Source organism: Toxorhynchites rutilus, chromosome 2 (assembly GCF_029784135.1).
Source record: "Toxorhynchites rutilus septentrionalis strain SRP chromosome 2, ASM2978413v1, whole genome shotgun sequence".
Taxonomy (NCBI): Eukaryota; Metazoa; Arthropoda; class Insecta; order Diptera; family Culicidae; genus Toxorhynchites; species Toxorhynchites rutilus.
The window spans coordinates 188,689,249-188,710,925 of record NC_073745.1 but is presented as its reverse complement, the minus strand read 5'-3'; the positions used below and the strand labels follow the sequence as shown (position 1 = coordinate 188,710,925).

The following is a 21,677-nucleotide window of genomic DNA, read 5'->3' as shown; positions in this document are numbered from 1 at the left end:
TACACCAAAGCGTCTTCCCCTGGTTCCTCCTGCGGCCCAAACCTTCCCAATCGCTTCCGAGAACAAGAGTCGAGATGGACTGAGAATCCCAAGCAGTCCACACTTGGAGTACAAACAAAAATCTACAAAGAAGACGACGCGAAGCTCGATAAACGGTTTTCTCCAAACACAACAATATCCTCAAAAAAAATCAACTAACACATTTCTCTAACATCAATTATATATTTTATACCTATTCTAAACATACATTTCCCTAATCTAATCCCTATATATTAACGACGAACCGGCATCCATTCATCCACACTTTAGCATGATTTAAACGTGATCACTTCATATAATGTTCGTTCAAAAAGTACCCACCCACATGGCCATGTATATTTAGGATTAGGTACTCACGCGTTTGCTGGCTCTGCCTGAAGCGCTGTAGTGTCGTAGCAGCTTCCTTCCGACTATACAACGCTCTGGTCGGGAATTCCAACCCAACACGTGGGGTCAGAAGTGCGGTCAACGATGGTACGAGGTGATGTTGCGGTGCGCCGAGCACAAAACCGGGAATAGCGGTTCCGGTCAGCCGAGATCCTCTGGATTTTTAAATCCTAATAAAAAAAGCCGTCGAACGGCTGTTCGACGCATTCAATCTAATGTCATGTCTTCTAAATTATTTTATTTTTACCTTTTTTTTTATTAATATTCACTACACTCGAATTTAACGCTTCGCAGGAATTTTAATTTGAATTCCTAATTTCCTATTATTAATATACACAACAAAGAAACAATAAATAAACTAACGACATTTGAAAAAAAAACCATTTAGCAAACCTTACATAATTTAACACACCGCGACGCGACAAACGTAAAAATCACGCACTGCTGCCTCTTCCACGAATCAGGTCGGAATGGACGAGCAAAAATTCCCCAGTTCCTCAGAACACAATTAGTGCCTGATCTTTGCCCCCGGGAGAACAATATTTGCTAAAGCAAATAATGTTCTTTTCAAATCCGCGAACTTCCCCCAGCCCACGGTTCGAAACAGAGCAAAGAAACGATTGTCCGCTCTCATGAGTCAGGTTGAGTCAGCCTTCTCGCGAGTTTCAGAATCGCCTCTCGAAACCTGACTCGGAACTCTCGCTAAGCCGCGCATAAGTGACCCAATTGCGAGGCACTTCGTCCACTCAACCTTAAAAGGTGTATGTGTGACGGAACATGATTGCTGCGCTTGCGTCCAACCACACAACGATTGCGTACAACTTATGCACATCGTTGTGTGCAAGATGTGCTAGATAGCAGTCCGTTTTATTTGGACTGCTACCCTCCGAAAATATTCCTAACTTGTAGCACGACTGCTACAAAACATATTTTTCAATTGCATATACCAGACCTAAATGATGTGACTTTGTCTATATCACAATCAGTTAATATTGCTTGCCAGTCAACATTATTGGCATCTGTATATCGCCAAAACATCACTCGCAACATAATAGATGTGCTTTTGATTCATAAAATTCCAATTGAAGATTCAAAATTTGCTCTCCCGGAAAAGTATTTTTATTCTGGAGGATATTTATAGGGTAGAATTGAACAAAAATATGAAACAAAAACAATTACAACAGAAAGAACCTTCGCGATAAAACGACAAAAACGTTTATGATTGAACGATGAGTTTATTTAATGTGTCATTTTTGCAGCGTTCGTTCCGACAAGCAATTTATTGCCGTAGTATAATTAAGGCGGGAAATTCCGCGCTCGCAAGAGTGATCCTGAAAGCGATAGAAAGCCACATTATAGTTGAATAATATTACAGTTCTTGAAAAAAAGTTGTTACGCTTAAGCTATAAATAATATCAAACGGTTTTTGTTTTGTGGGAACACAAAGTCAATGTGGTCCCACGGTCTACATAAATAACAAGAGAGAAGATTTTCCTGTTGATTATTTGGTAATTTTCCCTCACTCAAGTTGGAGCTTGTTGTGACGACGACGATGTTTGGGTGGGAGTCGGGGCTTTTGGACAATTTTGTTGTTTCGGGTGGCTTTCTGCACTCGAGGCACCACCTTGCAGCCTCCATCGTTAGGTCGCTCTGTTTCCCCTGAGGTATAATCAACTTTGTTTGGTCATAATCCGCTTACATCCAATTTTCTCTGAGCAGCTAATGAATTGTTGAAATGTCAGTGGTGGGCATAGCTCTTCTTTTGACATGTTGTACGATTTAAATGTTGACGATGGGTTGAGATTTTCGTGAAGACGAGTTTTGCACATCATTAAGTTTAACATAATGAAGGTGGATTGAATAACCGGTCATCGTTCTAACGTATAATCAAAATTAACAAAATGCAAGGCTTATTTTTCTTATATTACACATTGAATGTTGGACGGTTGGACGTTTAGTTGTTCCATCAAATTACACGCCGTAAATCGAACTGAGCAGTCCCATCGTTAACAAACCAAGTGTAACGAGATTCGCAATAAACTGACACTAAGCCCACCGCCATTTATCGGGAAGGCAAAAGCAGATCAAGCAAGGATTTCATCAGTGCGTGTCCACTCGGACTCACTAAGTCATTTATCACACCACGTCACAGGAATGTTCATACCACCCGACACCCATCAAGCTCTCGAGCTTAAGCAACTCAATGGTTGACACCGTGATTGGCGCCCCACTGACAGCTCCTAATTGAAAACAAAGAGCTGAGCCGCAGTGTGGGCGAAAATAAAAAAAACTGTTCAATGGAATCGGCTAGTAGAAAGGAGCACAAATCAATCAGTATACTTACTTGAAGAAGTACGTCCCGTTCTCGTATCCGAAAAAAGGTACCGTGTATGTCAGCATCCAAATGTTGCCTCCACCGCAGTCGTAGTATGGCTTAGACCAGCGGCCATCCTCGTATTTCACGGACAGAATCTCTTCCGCCTGTCGTATCGTATCGTTCGCATAGATGTGGAAAGCTGGAAGTCGGACAGATAAGACGAAAAATTCACATAGAATCGGGTTTGAGTATGGTCGGCGTATTATTTCATTTATTAGTTTGGTTAACCGCATTGACTTCCCAACACATGCCACATCGATTTTATTGAAGCCAATCGTTTTGGGGTTTAAAGTACTAAGCATATGAATCAATTGCATTTTTCGGATGAGAATAATTTACTCATCTACAATTCTATCAGCTACTTCTTCCTTCTCAACGTAAGTATTACTTGCGTCATTTTTATTAACACTACTTAGTTGAGATTTCTATGCCGAATAACGCGCCTTGAATGTATTCTGGAGTTCTGGAGTGGCAAGTTCTAGAATACGCGTGACCACAGTGCAAGTCCGAAGAAGTTTCTTTGACGAAAAATCTCCCGGCCAGAACGGGAATCGAACCTGAACTCCCGGCATGATAATGTGGGACGCTAACCATTTGGGCTCAGCTATCTAGCTTAAATACTACAAGTTTATTTCATTGTCAATAGTGAGATAAATTATGATTACAATATAACAATTAATTTTTCATAACTTATTTAGATTTAAATTTGCTGTAAGTCATCAAGTAAATATCAAGCACAAGATGGCAAGGAATTCATTTACATGTTTCGGAGATTGGAACATATTATACGAGTTCTGAGATACGCGACAAATTGCTAAAGTACTTCGAATCACATATCAGTGTTGGATAGTTTGACGTTTTCAATGATATACTTACGCAAAACGTATTGACATTGAAGTGCAGTTTTGACTGTTTAGATCAATTTGAAAAAAAAAAACATCTAATTTGAACAAAACATCAGTTTTTCTGACGGCCAAATCTTCGTGCAATATTGAATTGATACATTCAATGCGGAACCGATGCCCAGCGTTACTTAAATCTGATGATACGTCTTTTGGCTATCATGTTATTATCATACTAGCTGACCCGGCGAACTTCGTCCCGCCCAAAATGTGTTTTTTGTTATCAATACCTTCAAACATTCAAACGGTGTGTGCATCATGGCCGAGTGGTTAGCGTCTCACATTATCATGCCGGGTGTTCGGGTTCGATTCCCGTTCTGGCCGGGGAATTTTTCGTCAAAGAAATTTTTCCGACTTGCACTGTGGTCACGCGTATTCAAGAGCTTGCCCCTCGGAATACATTCAACGCGTGTTATTTAGCTTAAGAAATCTCAACCAAGTATTAATAAAATGACGCTAGTTAATGCATACGTTGAGACGGCAAAAGTTCCACAAGGGAAAGTTAACGCCATTCAAGAAGAAGAACCTTCAAACATTCACGTTTTCTTATTACGCGCAAGTTCATGAGTCCAATCGCAGAACTGTTCTTTGATTTTTCTTCTAATCGACACCGTTTAGTTTACCTTCTGCTAAAAATTCCTAGTACTTCTACTAAAACTCATCATTATAATATCAGATTATTTTCAGACACAATTCTCGTTCAAGATTTTTCAACCACTTGCAAATAACATGTTTCTCCGTTAATGGAATAAATGTTTGATACAGAAAATATGATAGAACAAAGATAGACCCTTCCCCTCTTCTTCCCTTGGAGAGGGGGTGGAGTGTCTATTCACCATAGAAACGTTTCGTGCCCCTAAAATCTTCACATGCCAAATTTGGCTCCATTTGCTTGATTAGTTTTCGAGTTATGCAGAAATTTGTTCTTCATTTGTATGACAGCCCACCCTAAGAGAGGGAGGAGGAGATCTAACCACCATAGAATCATTTATTGTACCCTAAGACCTCCACATGCCAAATTTGGTTTCGTTTGCTTGATTATTTATCGAGTAATGCAGAAATTTGTGTTTCATTTGTACGGCAGCCCCCCCTTAGAGAGGGGGGTGGAGTGTCCAACCACCATAGAATCAATTATTGTACCCTAAAACCTCCAAATGTCTAATTTGCTTTCATTTGCTTGATTAATTTTCGAGTAATGCAGAAATTTTTTGTTTCATTCGTATGGCAGCCCCCCCCCTAAGAGAGGGGGAGGAGTATCTAACCACCGTAAAAACATTTATTGCACCCTAAAACCTTCACATGCCAAATTTGGTTTCGTTTGCTTGGTTAATTCTCGAGTATTGCAGAAATTTGTGTTTCATTTGTAAGGCAGCCCCCCCCCCTTCTAAGAGAGGGGGATGGAGTGTCTAACCACCATAGAATCATTTATTGCACCCTAAAACCTCCACATGTCAAATTTCGTTCCATTTGTTTGATTAGTTTTCGAGTTATGTAGAAATTTGTTCTTCATTCATATGGCAGCCCCCCTCCATTTAAAGAGGGGGGAAGGATTCTCAAACTATCATGAAAACCTTCCCCGGCCCTAAAAACCCCTACATACCAATTTTCATGTCGATCAGTAGTTTCCGAGTCCATAAGAATCAGACAGACAGACAGACATAAATCCATTTTTATATATATATATAGATACACCAAGCATTTACGTTCTCTCGCACAACAACTACATTTTGGACGTCAATCATGAAATTCGTCCTCGAGCACCCGAACCCGCGGAACATGATGACCTGTGATAATGTTGTTGAAACAAGTTGATAGCTACACTGTTGTCGAGATAAACCGCGACAAAATGCGTGATAAATCATCGCATGAAAGGGCTCACGTTTCAATTTTGTTCTGTGGCTGAGTTGAAATCTACAAATCACTGTAAGCAACAGATACAGCGCTCGAATATCACGTTCAGAGTGAGTATGCTATTAAAAAAATGTCAAATTATTCAATGTTGATGCCACGTTTAATGCATTTCGAGCCAACTCATACATGGGTTTGTCACCATCTTGAATGGTTGGATGTCGAAATATTTTTCATTTCAGGTTAGTTTACCATCTTTGAACTTTTCCGAAATTGGCTTAGACTGTATTTTTGAACGAACGATTTTTGATAAATCCATATACATGGCTCAAAAACAGCAACTCCTTCAAAATGGCCAATGGTAACTTCTAAGAAATTTGAGATTATGTCAAGGTTATATCAGGAAGAATGGTACTTTTTTGTAACATCTCACGGAAAAGGCCTATGTGACGCTACGATTGACAAAGGAAGTAAGAAACTTTGGAAACTTTAATGAGATTTTCTATTTTTCTCCACGAGTTGAACGAACAGAAAAAAACACAAAAAAGAATATCTATTACGTAGCTGAAGAATAATTTACAAAGACTGAAATAGCAGTATGCATGACCGACCGAAACACATTGGTTTGGTCAACTCTGTTGAAAACTAAATCTCAAGTTAATGGGTTAATGTACATTGTTCAATTCCTGAAGAGAAGCGAAAAATACATCAAAACACTCACCCCTTTGTGATTCTTCTATCAACTAGCAGAGAGGCCTAGCAATGAGGAGCAGGGAGTTATTTTCCAACAGGGAATCACTCAACAACGGTTTAATCTAGAGATGAAACGAATATTCGGTAGCTATACGGTATCCTGGTTATCCGGTCAATATTTGCTATCCGGTCGGATACCGGATATTAGAAAAAAAACAATAATTTATCATTAGCAGAAGATAATTCTCAACAACATAGGTTCAGGAAGCAATTTTTCGTTTTGAACACTACTGCAAGGAGCTGAAAGATAAGCAAAACTTGCTAGTTGAGGATACTGCTTAGAGTTTAATGGATCGTGAATGCGTTTGATTCGAAATATATTGACTTGAGAATGGAAATTGTGCCTCGCCACTGCTCATTACTGCATGGATGGGAAAGTACAAACAAATGTACGAGAAAATGAAAGTGCTTCCAATTTTCGTCAGAAAAACATCGACATGCTTATGACTTTTTTAGGGCGATACTTGTAGTCCTACTTCAAAACTCTTTTTGGTTTAAAATTTGACATAGAAGTTTTTGTTAGAAAAACTTTTTTTTCACAAACATGTTCATTTCGCAATGTTTTGACGGTTTGTAGCCCGATATAATACTATTTATTTTCAGAGATGACTGTTTTCCTGTTTCGTTTAACACTCCTATACTCGCAGCAATTTTTGAATTAATCTCTTAAAAAAGCTTTTAAATTCAAATTTTTTAAAAAAGCTCTTGAACTTTTTCACAAAAACGAATACGTACTATCATCTACTATAGAATGAAGATTTCTTTGACGGTGTAGTTTAGAACATTCCAGTTATTTGAGGTTAGTAAACCGTCATCTGAAAAATTAAAAAAAAATAGATCAAAACATCGCAAAACTCTTTTTACCTCATAACTTTTTGCCACTTTCATTAAATGTATCATGTTTATATGTCCGAGCTGCAGGTGTAATAGTGTATCAAACAAATGCACTGTTGTCGAATTTTTGTGCTTGTTTTCTTAAAAAAAGCCAATGCGCATTTCTGCCCCGTGCGCACCTTTGCCCCGCACTATCTACTTGTGGATGAATATAGGAGTGTTTTTTAAAAAATTCGATTAGTTCAAAAATTGCTGCGAGTATAGGAGTGTTAAACGAAACAGGAAAATAGTCATCTCTGAACATAAATAGTATTATACCGGGCTACAAACCGTCAAAACATTGCGAAATGAACATGTTTGTGGAAAGCACTAGCATTTTGCTCTCAAAAAAATTATAAAATGTTTTCAACTAAACGGGATTCACAAGAAGAAAACTAATTTGAATAGATGCACTCCAGAAATACTGTCGGGTCGACAGAGGCTTCTGGAGGGAGTCCCGAAGCGTCGGATTGCGGCAGACCTCGGTATTTCTGAATCAGATCTGAGGAAGAGGCTCATATCAGTAAGTGATTTATTATTTGAATCTTCTTTTATCGGAATTTCTACTTCTGCTGGGATGTGCCAGCGAGCACCTAGGGCGGTTCAGATCAGTATTTACGAGTGAGCAGTATGAGGATCTGGCGAACCATTGCAGAGCACTGGACAAAGCTTTCTATGGTATGAATCTCCAAAATTTGAGGCACCTGTCGTTTGATTTTGCGGAAGCCACAATTCAAAATAAATTTCAAATTAAAATTGTTTTTATTTTCACCATGCATTCAATTCAATAACGGTAAGTTTCGTTTATGTTTATGTTTATGTTTTATCAATATATCAATTGCGGGTGGGACGAAATTCGCTGGGCCAGCTAGTTTGTTGATAAAAATAATTCTGTTTCAAATGTTAGACATTTTCAGGTATCGTATATTATCAGTCTCTACCAAAAATTTCCACATGGTATGTTCGACCATAACAACCACCCATCTCCACCCATAAAACATCATACAACATCCCTCTCCTCCCCACTGGATGGTGCCTACACAGTCTAGTAATGATGCTTCTCCCGCTGGTAATGATAATGCATTTATTTTTGTTACAAGTTACCTCAGAAGTACAATTTAATAAGTGCGTACTTTTGCCCCCACTATGGGGCAAAAGTACGCATTTGTCATTTTGTATTAAAATAGGTTTTTGTCCAACTACAAACAAAACTCGAGAAATTATTGTATTACGTTTCGAAGGTAATATATATAGTTACAATTTGGTCAGCAAAATAAATTTCATTTGCTTTTATTTCAAGAGTTATTGGACGACAACAGTTAGGTGCGCACCTATGCCTCGCACTACTCTAATTCTTTCTTTGAGTAATCCCTATTTTTTACTGTGTCGATGTCCATCTTGGATTGAACAGGTGAACGTTATCTTGGTGCAAAAAACTCGACTCTACGCTATGTTTTTTCCCGTGTCCGGAAGAATCGCAAAGGCAATAAGCGCGATGGAAATAACCACAGAGAAACAAACTCAAAGGAAGATTCCGCACATCAAATAAAGCGCACATAGAAAAAAGCTCAAGGATATAAATGTGCACACGTAAAAAAAAGACAAGTGGGTGATGTCGGGAACATAACCGAATGGACGTAGGAATAAACCAATTAACCAAGGGTATCTTTCCATGCTAATATGTTTTTGCCTACATCGAGTACCGTCATCTATTATTCAGGTTTACTTAGCATTAAGATTTGTTTTAGACAAAGTACCCGCAGCTTGCATGTATTTGCAATTTTCCCAGGCTCCTCGGTTTTAAAGTCTGTGTTGGGGAAACCGTATTCCGCTGTTACTCTGGTTGCTCCTCTTGGTCGGTACAATTTGTGAAGTACAAATAAAGCCAATAAAAACGCTAACTCCCAGCTTGTTTAGATAATGCTTGACATTTCACAATTATTCACTTATTCAGCCTTCGGCCTTTCTCAGAACGCTCCAGTACGATCTGTACTGCAGAGTACTTTTAAAAATATAAAAAACGAAAAATGAATGAAATGCTATGCTTTTGCAAGCTTTTTTTGAATCGTGAATTTTTCTTGCCGATGTTTTTGTCCATTAAGCATTAGAAGTTGAAGCTTTTAAAATATTTATATATTTTATTCATTTGTAATTTCTCTTACAAAGTTACATCATTTCAAAAATAGTGAAAATTTAGAGTTTTCGAAAGTGAATTTTTAGTATTATGATGGCAATCCGTTGTACTTCGAAAAAAAGGAATGTTCCCTCAGTGAAATTTAGCCTTCTGTCTCTTTATATTCCCTCACAAGGTTGGCTTAATTTCAGCCTTCCTAGATTAGCTAGAAAAGAAAAACTCTCATACAGTTTGCCTAACGAGACGACGTTCCTGACCTACTTTCTTAGCTCCTATTGGGTATAACAGTACTCACAGGTGTATTCGTCTTTTTTTTGAATACTTAAAAAAAATATGAATAGCCCATATAATAATTAACAAGTCATCCATACATTTCAATATGACCACTTTACCAGGGAAAAAGTTTTGGTAATAACAACTTTTTTATGTTTTCTTTCAAAAACTACTATCAAATTTTTTAAGCGTAACTTTTTTTGTATAAATTGTCGCAATTGACATGCCCTGCAAACATTTTCATTATTTTGAAATATGTCAACAACATGTCGAACGCGAGAATTTACACACAAAGATGTTAAGATGTAATACATTATTTTTCGCAGGAGTCTCAGGAGTCTCAGGAGTCTCAAAAGGAAGGAGATGTTTCTGCTGGTACTCTTCCATCTATATTTTCGAGTCCATTGTTTGTTTGTGACGAGATCCTTGCCTTTCTATCCACAACTACAGATACATTGCCAAAGCAATTGCCTGTAAAATTTATCAGCACATCATACACGGTCGATTTAGCCACTTTCAGGTATTTCGCGATTTAAGTTCTTGAACAAACCGGATTTTAAATGTCAAATTTCTACTCTACGCTTTCATCTTGCACAACTTTGTTCGAAAAAAAAAGAATCAGCGTGAACATTTTACCACCGAAAAAACAGGTTTCTAGAACCAATTTCCTGTCAAAAGATATTCAGATACGCTTATAATATAAATTTATTTTCAGATGAAGGATGAACGTGAATTTCAAAATTTTTAATCACTTCTAAATAACATGTTTCTCCGTTACATACAATACATGCATACATGCATGCAATACATGAATACATGTTACATAGAATACATGCATGATACAGAAAAATCAATTTTCATTCATAATTTTTATTTTCAAAGCTTCTTTTTACATCTGAAAATTCTTTACCATTTTTGCTTCACACCAACGGAACACGAAGCATAATTCTGCGAACGCGGAATCCAATTGGACTAACAACGATGTCATTTTAGAACATATGAGATAATTTTTCTTCGGGCTTCTCCTCAACGTTTTTCAAAAATTTAAATAGTATTTCTCACCTTAACATTGCTCTACGGACAGATACGAATAGTACAAAATAAATACGGCTCAAATCGGTCCATTCCTTCCTCGTTTATATTGATATTGCAGCCAATTTAAGAAAGATAGAAGTTGGGTGTCAAAGAACAAATTGTATAGCGGTTAGAGAGCTTCAATTTAATTGATAGATACAATATGATTTTTAAGGATAGAATAATAACACATTGAAAATTATTAATTTTCAAGTTTTTCACTTCCAAAATGTTGTTAAAATCCACTAATTCTGATGTACTAAATATACTATATGTGTGGGTGTGGTGACGGGGTCTCCCTACTCGACACCTCCGGCAAGTATGATTCCGTTTTGCCCTCGACGACTCTTGATCCGCCCTTCGGTTTCAGCCAACCTCCGCCAACGTTATTTGATCGACCTTCTCTAGACTGGACTCTGAGTATTAACCGGACACTGGGACGCACTGAAGTTGGTATTATGGGAAGCCCCGACCCCCCTACCGTAGTCGAGCCATTTCCGCCAACCCGTAGCCGTCCTAGTCCTAAGTGTGGGTGTGGCGAGAGGGTCTCCCACATCGACACCTCCGGCAAGTATGATACCGTTTTGCTCTCGACGATTCTTGATCCGCCCTTCGGTTTCAGGCCATTTCCGCCAACCCGCAGCCGTCCTAGTCCTACGTGTGGGTGCGGTGACGGGGTCTCCCAACTCGACACCGCCGGCAAGTATGACTCCGTTTTGCCCTCAACGATTCCTGATCCGCCCATCGATTTCAGACTATCTCCACCTGATCGATCATCGCTTACTCGCCGGACTGAGCGGCGCACTGATATTCCAATACAGGAAACCAATTCGCAACCTTACGATCTTCTCGTCTACTATCAGAACGTGGATGGACTAAATACGTGTGCCAACGATTACCTATTGGCAACATCGGATGGCGCGTATGACATTATTGCGTTCACCGAAACCAAGCTGGATGATAGAACCCTCTCAACTCAGATTCTCGGCCAGCACTACGAAGTTTTTCGATGTGATCGTTCTTTGTACAACACCCGTAAAGCATCTGGGGCGGCGTTTTATTGGCAGTTCGAAAAGATCTGAAGGCGCGGATTATCGAGGATATCACTTGGCGCACTGTAGAACAAGTCTGGGTGGAAATTGAACTCGTTGGTCAAAACCTCTTCTTCTGTGTGGTGTACTTTCCTCCTAATCGTATCAATGACTCTTCTTTGATTGGAGATCACATCAAATCCGTCGAAACTATATGTGGTTTTGCTGCTGCAGTCGATGAAATAATAATTATTGGCGACTTCAATCTCCCAGGTCTCAGATGGCGTTCTTCAACACACGGTTTTCTATTTGCTGATCCAGCGCACTCACAGATTACCCGAATCGCCTCGGATCTTCTGGACAGCTACAGTACTGCCACTCTTCGACAGATAAATAGAGTACCAAATGAAAACATTCGCATTCTGGACTTGTGCTTTGTCAGTTCTACAAACCAAGCTCCTAGTTTGGTACTAGCTCCGACCCCTTTAGTCAAGGTTGTACGGCATCATCCTCCACTGCTGATATCGTACGAAAGGAGTAAAATATCTTTAAGAGACGACCCTGTATCTGTGAGCTACAATTTTTACAAAGCCGACTTTTCTAGCATCTCTGATGTCTTGAATGAAATCAACTGGGACGAAATTTTAGATAATGACGACGCTAACAGTGCAGTGCAGACGTTTTCTAATGTTTTGGCCTATGTCATTGATCGACACGTTCCCAAAAAGGTTCATACCATTGCTTAAGGACAACCCTGGCAAACATTGGAGCTTCGCAACCTTAAATCGCGAAAAAGAGCTGCCCTGAGGAGATTTTCAATACAACGAACTTCAATGTCAAAGATCTTTTATCGGCGTATAAACAGCGTTTACCACAAGCTCAGTCAAAGTTGTTTTAGACGATATCAACGTAATCTACAAAACAACTTTAGAAGAAATCCTAAATCGTTCTGGAAATTCGTCAACAAACAACGCAAGGAAGATGGATTGCCTTCTACAATGTCATACGAGGGTACGGCAAGTTCAGATACAGAAGAGATATGTCGTTTATTCTCGAAAAAGTTCTCCACTGTGTTCTCTGATCGCTCACTATCTACATCGGAAGTTGCTTCCGCTGTCAGGAATGTTCCGTCAATGAGCTACTCTTTCAGCAGCTTCGATGTTGCGGAATCCCAGATTCTCACCGCCGCCGCTAAACTAAAATCTTCTGTTAGTCCAGGCCCAGATGATATTCCATCCATGCTATTGAAAAGATGCATAAATAGTTTAGCGACGCCATTGTTGTATCTCTTCCGGCTTTCCTTGAGTTCGGGAACTTTTCCTGAGCTTTGGAAAACAATCGAAATGTTTCCGGTACACAAGAAAGGTGATAAGCGAAACGTTGATAACTATCGCGGTATTTCATCGCTTTGTGCTGCTTCTAAACTCTTTGAATTAGTAGTGATGGAACCCGTCTTCTCGTTTTGCAAACAGTACATAACTGATGACCAGCATGGATTCATGCCGAAACGCTCAACATCGACGAACCTGTTAGTATTTTCAAATTATATAGTGGATAGTTTGTCACGGAATAGCCAAACTGATGCCATCTATACGGACTTGACTGCTGCATTCGACTAGATTCATCACGACATCGCAATCGCAAAACTGGAAAAGCTCGGATTCACAGGAAGGATGTTAGATTGGTTCAAATCCTATCTCAAAGAACGAAAACTTCGCGTTACCATCGGTGATAGCAGCTCCAACATTTTTTCTGCAGCTTCCGGTATTCCTCAAGGAAGCCACCTCGGACCCCTGATCTTTCTAATCTACTTCAACGACATTTGCTTGGTATTAGAAGGACCTCGCGTTTAGTTTGCAGATGATTTAAAAATCTATTGCCGTATTAGTTCTGTAGCCGACTGCTGGTTTCTTCAACGACAACTGGATATTGTAGCCGAATGGTGCGCCACGAACTGTATGGTTATAAATCCATTAAAATGTTCCACGATATCCTTCTCTAGGAAAAAAGAACCGATCACGTTCGAATACGTTCTCTCTGATGTTCCCATTCCACGAGTTATGAAGATCAAAGATCTTGGAGTGATACTGGATTCGAGACTGTCGTACAAAGAATCGTATCGTATGTTGTAGATAAAGCATCTAGAAACTTGGGATTCATTATGCGGGTTTCAAAAACTTTCACGGACGTACATTGTCTCAAATCCCTGTATTGCGCTCTAGTTCGGCCTGTTCTGGAATACTGCAGTATCGTTTGGAATCCGCACTATCAAACTGGCATTACGAGAATCGAGTCTGTTCAGAGAAGATTCATTCGGTACGCACTTCGCCTGCTTCCGTGGCGCAATCCTCATCAGCTTCCTAGTTACGAAACCCGATGCTTGTTGATCCATCTGGATTCACTGCACTGCAGAAGAAAGCTAGCTAAGTCTTTGTTTGTAGCGGATACACTCACTGGTCGCGTCGATTCTCCAAAAATTTTAAGCCACCTAAATCTCAACGTACCACCTCGACGGTTGCGGAGAGTTCCTTTTCTGCGGACCATACTTCGGCGAACGAATTATGGCATGTACACAGCAATAGCAAGCCTTCAGCGTGCATTCAACACAGTTTCTTCGGCGTTTGATTTGAACATTTCGCGTGTTACATTGAAACAACGGTTTTTAGAATTAATTAGAGTTAGATAATTGTATCATTTGGACCACTGTAGTCTGTTGATGCCAGAACAAATAAACAAATAAACAGCATAAACAAATAAACAAATTATCGTCAAATGATTCTACAATAAAATACATTTCAGGGCAATCAAACTGGTAGAATGGTTATTTAAAAATTTTCGTAGTATTATAAATCCGCAGTTATAAACAAGCGACTTGAATTAAAGCGTAGTTCTACGTCAAAAATGCAGTCGTGTATCAGAACCTCCTATATTTTTTTTAAGTGCAATCCCAAAAAAAAAGATGTAAAAAAAAGAGATGTCTGAAAAATGAAATGCTTTCTAACATGTTGGAGTGGCGAGAAACAACTTATTTTCTTGACGCTCCGTATACTAGAATCTTCCATTTCCATCATATGAAGTATGTTGCGTGCTCTGTAGTTGCAGTCTATACGACGTTGTCGAAGATGGTGGAATAAAATAAAATGAAAATAAAAAAATTAAATCCGAGACGTGAAAGTAGGCTGAATATTTATAATACTTACCTTTGTAAATGAACAAATTTCGCAAAGAGTCAGCGGAATTACTTCTAAACATATGCCTTAGATCGAATGTTCGGCTATTAACCCTTTCAATACGGCAGTGTGCTTCACCGGAGCGCTACCGCTGTACGGGGCACTGCACCGAAGAGTATGCACATCGCGCTGGTATGATCGAAGTGCAGTATCACTTTCATGTCGTCTAAAGACGACGCTCGTACACATAGCTCATTGTGCGGAAGTCGTCTATAGACAACGCTCGTAGCGAAAGGGTTAAGAAAACACAGTACTGCCAATATAAACAGTCGAAATTTGTTTAATTTAAATTTGTGTACATCAAAAATACATAAACTCCCCTCATTTTGTGGATTTGTGCGTAAAAATTCCGCTAACGAACGTGAATAAGACGATCGGGGATCGTTTATCAACTGCAGGAAGCGGAAAGGATCGGAAGGAAATCTAAATTCGGAAGCTGTAGCGATGACGGAAAAAGTACCTTGCTCTTCGTAAGCGGAATCACATCAATTCAAGGCGACGGTTATAAAATGGGAGTTTCGCAAATAACTGTGCAGCGATCCAAGAAAAGAGCCGGACTGTCGTCCTGTAAAAAGGCTGAAAACTCCAAATCGCGACGACAGGCCGAACAAAGCGGGCAAACTACGAACCTGGAAATTACATACTCACGAAGTTTTATTGCGTCGTTATGGACGACGAAACGTACGTTAAATCGGACTTCAAGCAGCCTTCGGGACAGAAGTTTTACATTCTGCCATTATGGAAAATAGTCGATAGAATATTATACCGGGAATAACGTGAAAGTGGTGTTCAAAGATCACAACCCTCTTAGAGCTCTGCCTCATATACCGTTTGGGCTATTGTCAAGTATCGGGTTTTTCAAAAAGAACACTACAAAAGTTTTTTTTTAAATAAAACAAAAACGGTTTTGGACATCAATGAAATTCTTTATTCACGTGAAAATACATTTGACGCCATTATGTATGGAACTCGATTCCTTTCGCACGGCCACCACGGGGACGTTTACAGAAGTCCAGACGCTGAACCCAATTTTCGACGGTTTTCAAGCATAAATTGGCCGATACTACTACAATCAATCACGTCCGATATTCGTACGAAGTTCATCAATCGTCGCTGGTTTGTTGGCATAGACGATAGACTTGACGTAGCCCCCCATGAAATAGTCTAACGGCGTCAAATCGTACGACCGAGGCGGCCAATTGACTGGGCCATTTCGTGAGATAACACGCACACCAGATATGAGCCTCATCGTTGAAGATGACTTTTCGATGAAAATCCGGATCATTTTGTTGGCCACGATCTTATCGTGGCCTACATCCTTACCAAATCGCTACAACTACGTCACAGAGATGCCCAATGCTTGAGAAAGACGAGTGAGAGACTGATTTGGATTTTCTTCAATTGATACGCTAGCGGCAGTAATATTCTCGACACTACGGGCACTTCATTGTCTCACTGGCACGGGAGCATTTTGTACTGTGCCTGTGGACTCAAATTTTTCCACTAGACGCTCAACTGTTGATCGATTATGACGACCAAAAAATTGGACGTAGCGCTTTTAAAGTCGAAGCGATTGAATCCGAATTTCGGTAGTAAATTTTTATAATCTCGACTCGTTGTTGGATCGTATATCTTTCCATTATGAAATGGCAAACCTTACTGAAGAGAAATGTCAAGAGAGCGGGAAAAATATGACGTCGTTTGCCGTCCCTATCGGTCTGCTTTTGCAGCGTCCCTATTGAAATAACCTGAAAAATGCATTAAAAAAAACGGTGAAAAACGAAAGACAAAGGGACACATTGATTCATCAAAAAAACATGAGTTAAAATTTTAAAATTATGGAAAATTGATGTGTCGATAGATAAACACAACTGTGCTTCGTACTTGCTAAGCATTTCGGTATCATGCTGGGGGGTGGCGTAGTTGATGTTTCCCATCGCTGTATTTCTAACGTGGCCACTATCTAGAAATGCTCCTAAATCTGGCCCAACTTCCAACTCACCTTCACCACTGACAGTTCTGTTTCCCCTGTTGATCGTCCAGCGAAAATGAGAGTTGCTAGAAAGGTTCATGTGCTGGGACCTTCCCAGCGACAGAAGCTCTGTTCATTCCCGTGAGATCTGCAGATAGTTATCTCGAGTGGAACGCTTCAAGTCGCTCCGTTCCCCTTGACAATTATTGTTGAAGCAGAGCAAAAGTTGTTTGGCTTTGGTTTTTCGGTCAATGTTACCTGTTCCTTCCCCGGGGGTACGGAGCCCGTGAGCGCTCAGCTTTCCATTCGACGCATTCCCAGCAAAACCACCGTAGCTCTAATCACGGACCAGCATTTTGTCACTAGCTCGAACCAGCTGTAAGATTGCTAACGGTGCACACACTGTAGGGACGCACTTCTGACGTGCTTTCTCGCAAACGAAACGTGATCGGAGAACAGATAAGGGCCACCTTTTTTTTACTTTCGCAGTTGAAATCTAAATACTTTTTGCTCCCCACAAAAATAACGAAAATAACACCGATGTAAAACGAAGCATCATAACACTATGAACGTGAAATGTAATCAGTAATATTATCGCCACCGGAAAATGATTCGGCGCTGCTTATCGATACATTTGCTCACCATCACTTGTTTCCCCGTCTAGTCAATTCCCCCAAAACTAGAATCGTAACGCGAGACTGAACGAATGATCGCGGGAAATATTCAACAATTTAAATGGAGTGGAATAATGTTGCCAGCGGACATCTACCAGAATATAAGGCTGGGGGAGACGAAACTCTTCATTTTTCAATATCTCGTAAAGTATCGATCAAATAATTATAGGTTTATGGTCAACGAAGAAAAATAAAGAAATAATGTTTAAAAGTTAAAATATGATAGATTTTTCCATCAACCTAAAACAATATCTAGAGCTTGTAACAAATCATTTCTGACGACTCCAGTAGCAACGTGCGCAACGGCCGACTAAATTATAATCGGCAACTTATATGTATGTAGGTTGGTCTATAGTTATGGTGCAAATTCTAAATGTACTATTTAGACATTAGTGCTGACATCGAACAATGGACTGTTGCATACAGCAAACAGGATTTATTTTGAAAGGACTGCCGAGTACAATACATAGTCATTTTATCTTCTCCTTCAATGGCAATACCTTTCACGGGGAACTCTGCCTTCTCATCGTAACTTTGATGGGATTCATGTGTGGCGCGTTCGAAGGAATGCTTCAACTAGTGGGTGGAAAACTTCAATGCTCCTGACCACTAGGCCACTGAAGCCACAAGTCCATTTCGTGCGGTTCGGTGCCATTCAGTTTGGAACAGAAGTTTGTGTCCACTGGCGTTGTTTATTTTCCATTCCTGTCACGATTCTGGTGTTGAAATTACTCTCTCGTCGTAACTTTGTATTGAGTGAAAGTGAATGGATGTGTTTGCTTCTCTATGATGCCAAGCGATCATACATGTTGGATGTGTTGCTTACAACGGCTGTCAGGCCATGTTTGGAAAAAGACTGGCCGAACGCATTATGATTGTGTCGTCTATCTCGCTTCGGGACAAACATAATTGAATGGGTTGATGCTACTCTGTAGAGTACACAATAGTGGGATTCAAAGCAAACAAAAGTGTGATTGTGCTGGTTGTTTTTTGTTGCACTGTTTCCAAAATGTTATTCAAAGTATTGCGAAACATAACGACTCAATCACAACATAATAGAGCTTAACAGAGCAATTTTTCGGCAGTTCACACATATAATTATACCATTACAACCATTTTATTCTTCGTTTTTCTCCAGTACAAGAAGATGATAGTCGGTACGATGGAATGAGAACGGAATGCAACTAGTGGAGAAAAAGCATAACATTAAGCACCCACATATGCGATAAGCAGGTCTTGCGCAATTGCTTCATTATAATTCAAATTCATTCCAGTCGTTAGCAAGGTATGTGATATCTCGTAGCAGAAGAAAAAAAGTTTGTTCTTTATACAAACTGCTTTGGTGGCAAATCCAGAACAAGGTGGCATCGAGGGCGTTCGAAATGTTTTTTTTTTCAAAACCACGAGTACTAAGTTTTCTAAATTGGAACCATTCCATAGAACACGGCGCTTTTCAGGGCCATTAAACCTTTCAAAAAAGAGTTTACGAAATACAGATCAATGCTTTCTAAAACAATATCCAAAATAATAATAAAACACAAATTGATTTTTTCATAATTTGTTTGCCAGGATATGATGAGTATGAGAATTTGGCAGTTGTTGATGGTTGGGAACTTTCCCGATTATTCAATTTTCACCAATTCTTAAATTGCTTCTAGATTGAAAGTACAGTAATTTACATTCAGCTCGACATTTAGATAATTGGACGGACCTGCAATACGACATATTTAGTTGGACATTTTTGTAAACATAGAGTTCGGGGTCCAAATTATGACCCCACATTGAAAGTCGACACTGTACCACTGTCATCGTAAATGTTCAATTACAGGTTAAAATCGCCTCCAATGCGACACTCAGTGGTGCTTCGGCACGTCGCATTAAATGTAATTTACTGTACAAAATGTCACAAAGTTGGATGGGAAGAAATTTTCCAACTGTGAAAGCTGTGGCGAGTGGCAACAAATCGCTAAACAGGAAGGTTTAGCCGAACAAGATGGGGATATCGAGTGATAACAAAACAATAAACTCTTTAGATTAAAGAAAATTTTGTGATCCTGAAAAGGGCCCTTTTTAGCCTGCATGTGAATCCAACGAGCGAACAAATCGTAATGAATGTATTTTTTTTGCCATCGCTGCCTTTTAACGCTCATTCATTCGTCTCGTTGGATTCGCCCCTTTGGCTGTGTCTGCCGATTTGTCTCTATCCTGTGAGCGTGTACCGCTAAAGTACAAAATGCGCGGATCCGCTGAAAAATATATCATTCTCTTTCAAAAAATCAGTGTGGTTGTATGGCATCGTTTCACATCACATCGCACATCGCATTCGATTAATAGAAATTCATGCCTGCAACAGAGTCAGTTCGCTGTTTTGTTTTATAATACTGATATCTTAATTTGGTTAAATATAAATATTATCTATTAGATAAATCGGCCAGTTCAAACCTTTGTAGGGGTATGAGGTGGGTCATCATCATCATCATTTCATCAACGGATTGGTGCCGGAGCACCAGTATACCTAATAGCGGTTATAGAATTTCGGCCGCCGGAGTGCTCGAGTTGGCTTGCAAAGCTGCTCACGACAATAAAAAAACCCGCCTACAGAACAAAGCACATTCGGTTCGGTGGCAACAACTAGTTTCAGCGAGTGGCAAACGCAATCGCAAAACGGCAGCAAGTAGAAGAAGAAGAAGTTTGTTTATACAGACTGTTTTGGTGGCAAAACCAGCCACTGTAAAACACGGCGCTGGTTTTGCGGGCCATTAAACCTTTCAAAGAAGAGTTATTAAAAGTTTTTCACAATACTAATGCATTCTAAAGTGACATAATATGACATATAATATAAACTGATTTATTTTGTTTATGCTTATTCTTGAACTTCAACTTTGGTGGTTGGGGTCTTTAAAATTGATCATTCAGTTTTCACAAACCCATGCTCTTACAATTCATTCGTCTACGAAACCACAGTTTAAGGTATGGTAATGTGCTCAATAGTGAAATATATGATAGTGAATGAGCTGATGACCTCTTACATATTCCCTATCACAGCCATCATTTTGATTGTACGATATGTGCATACGCCGAAAGATGCCCGGCGTTGAACATTTAATAAGTACAAAGCCTTCAGAAAAAAATCAAGAATCAACTATAAGATAGTGAGAAAAAATTGAGAAAAAATAAAACGCAAAGACACAACACCAAAGGTTCTTTTCAGAACCCCCAACATGTTCATAAAGAGTAAACAGTAAACTAATCTATTTTTCAGGTAGAGAGGTAGGTATTCACGTAGGAGAAAAAAATAAAACAATATATTTAAAATATATATTTAGCAAAAGCTGTCCCCTTTGTATAGTCCTACGTCACTCCGGTTATGTCCCCGACATTACCCACCCGTCTTTTTGAAAAAGAAATCTCAAAACCAAGGTCCTTGTGGGAAATTGGCATTGCAAACACATGAAAGTAGAGGGGGGGGAGTTTTTGTTCCCACCGAAATGTGTTCCCTAACAGAGATTTCAAAACCATGAAAATCGGCATTGTCGATCGACCTTTTTTTTTTCAACAATTATTTTCAAATCCTATACATAGTCGAATCTCAAGAAATCATTTTTTTCATTAATGTACCGTTCCGAATCATATTTCGGACGCTTAAGGCATATGATGCAGAAAACAGATCTAAACTTTATGCACAGGTGTTATTTGGCAGATATTTTCAATAAAATTTAAGCTTTCTACTTTGGTACCTATTTGATTGAAAACATAATAAAATCATTGAATAAAACGCTTTTCAAATGAAGCGAATAAAAATCAAACTTCGGACACTAAATCAAATTTCGGACAGATTGAATTCAAATTTCGGACACTTTATTTTGTAATTTTATGGACGAAAATTACATTACACTTGATTATATTTTATAGTCAACTGCGAAACACTTACCAAGTAATCACAGTAAACTGTTAACGATGATGAGAACTGATGAAACACGGGAGAAATTTAAATATTTATGAAGAGGTAAATTCTACGTGCTCACGCTAAACAAACGTCAAACACAACCGATAATGAGTGATGCTGTGAATTTTTTTTCCTACTATGTGAGAATTCAAATGTTATTCTCA

General features: G+C 39.3%; 1 protein-coding gene across 1 annotated transcript in view; it reads right to left on the bottom strand.

Annotated features, from left to right (window-relative positions):
• Window positions 1–21,677, bottom strand: part of LOC129768484 (uncharacterized) — a 425,523-nt gene that overhangs the window by 138,160 nt on the left and 265,686 nt on the right. The window contains exon 6 of the mRNA XM_055770172.1: window positions 2,771–2,942. Coding sequence (XP_055626147.1) covers window positions 2,771–2,942 — 172 coding nt within the window. The remainder of the gene's footprint in view (window positions 1–2,770; window positions 2,943–21,677) is intronic.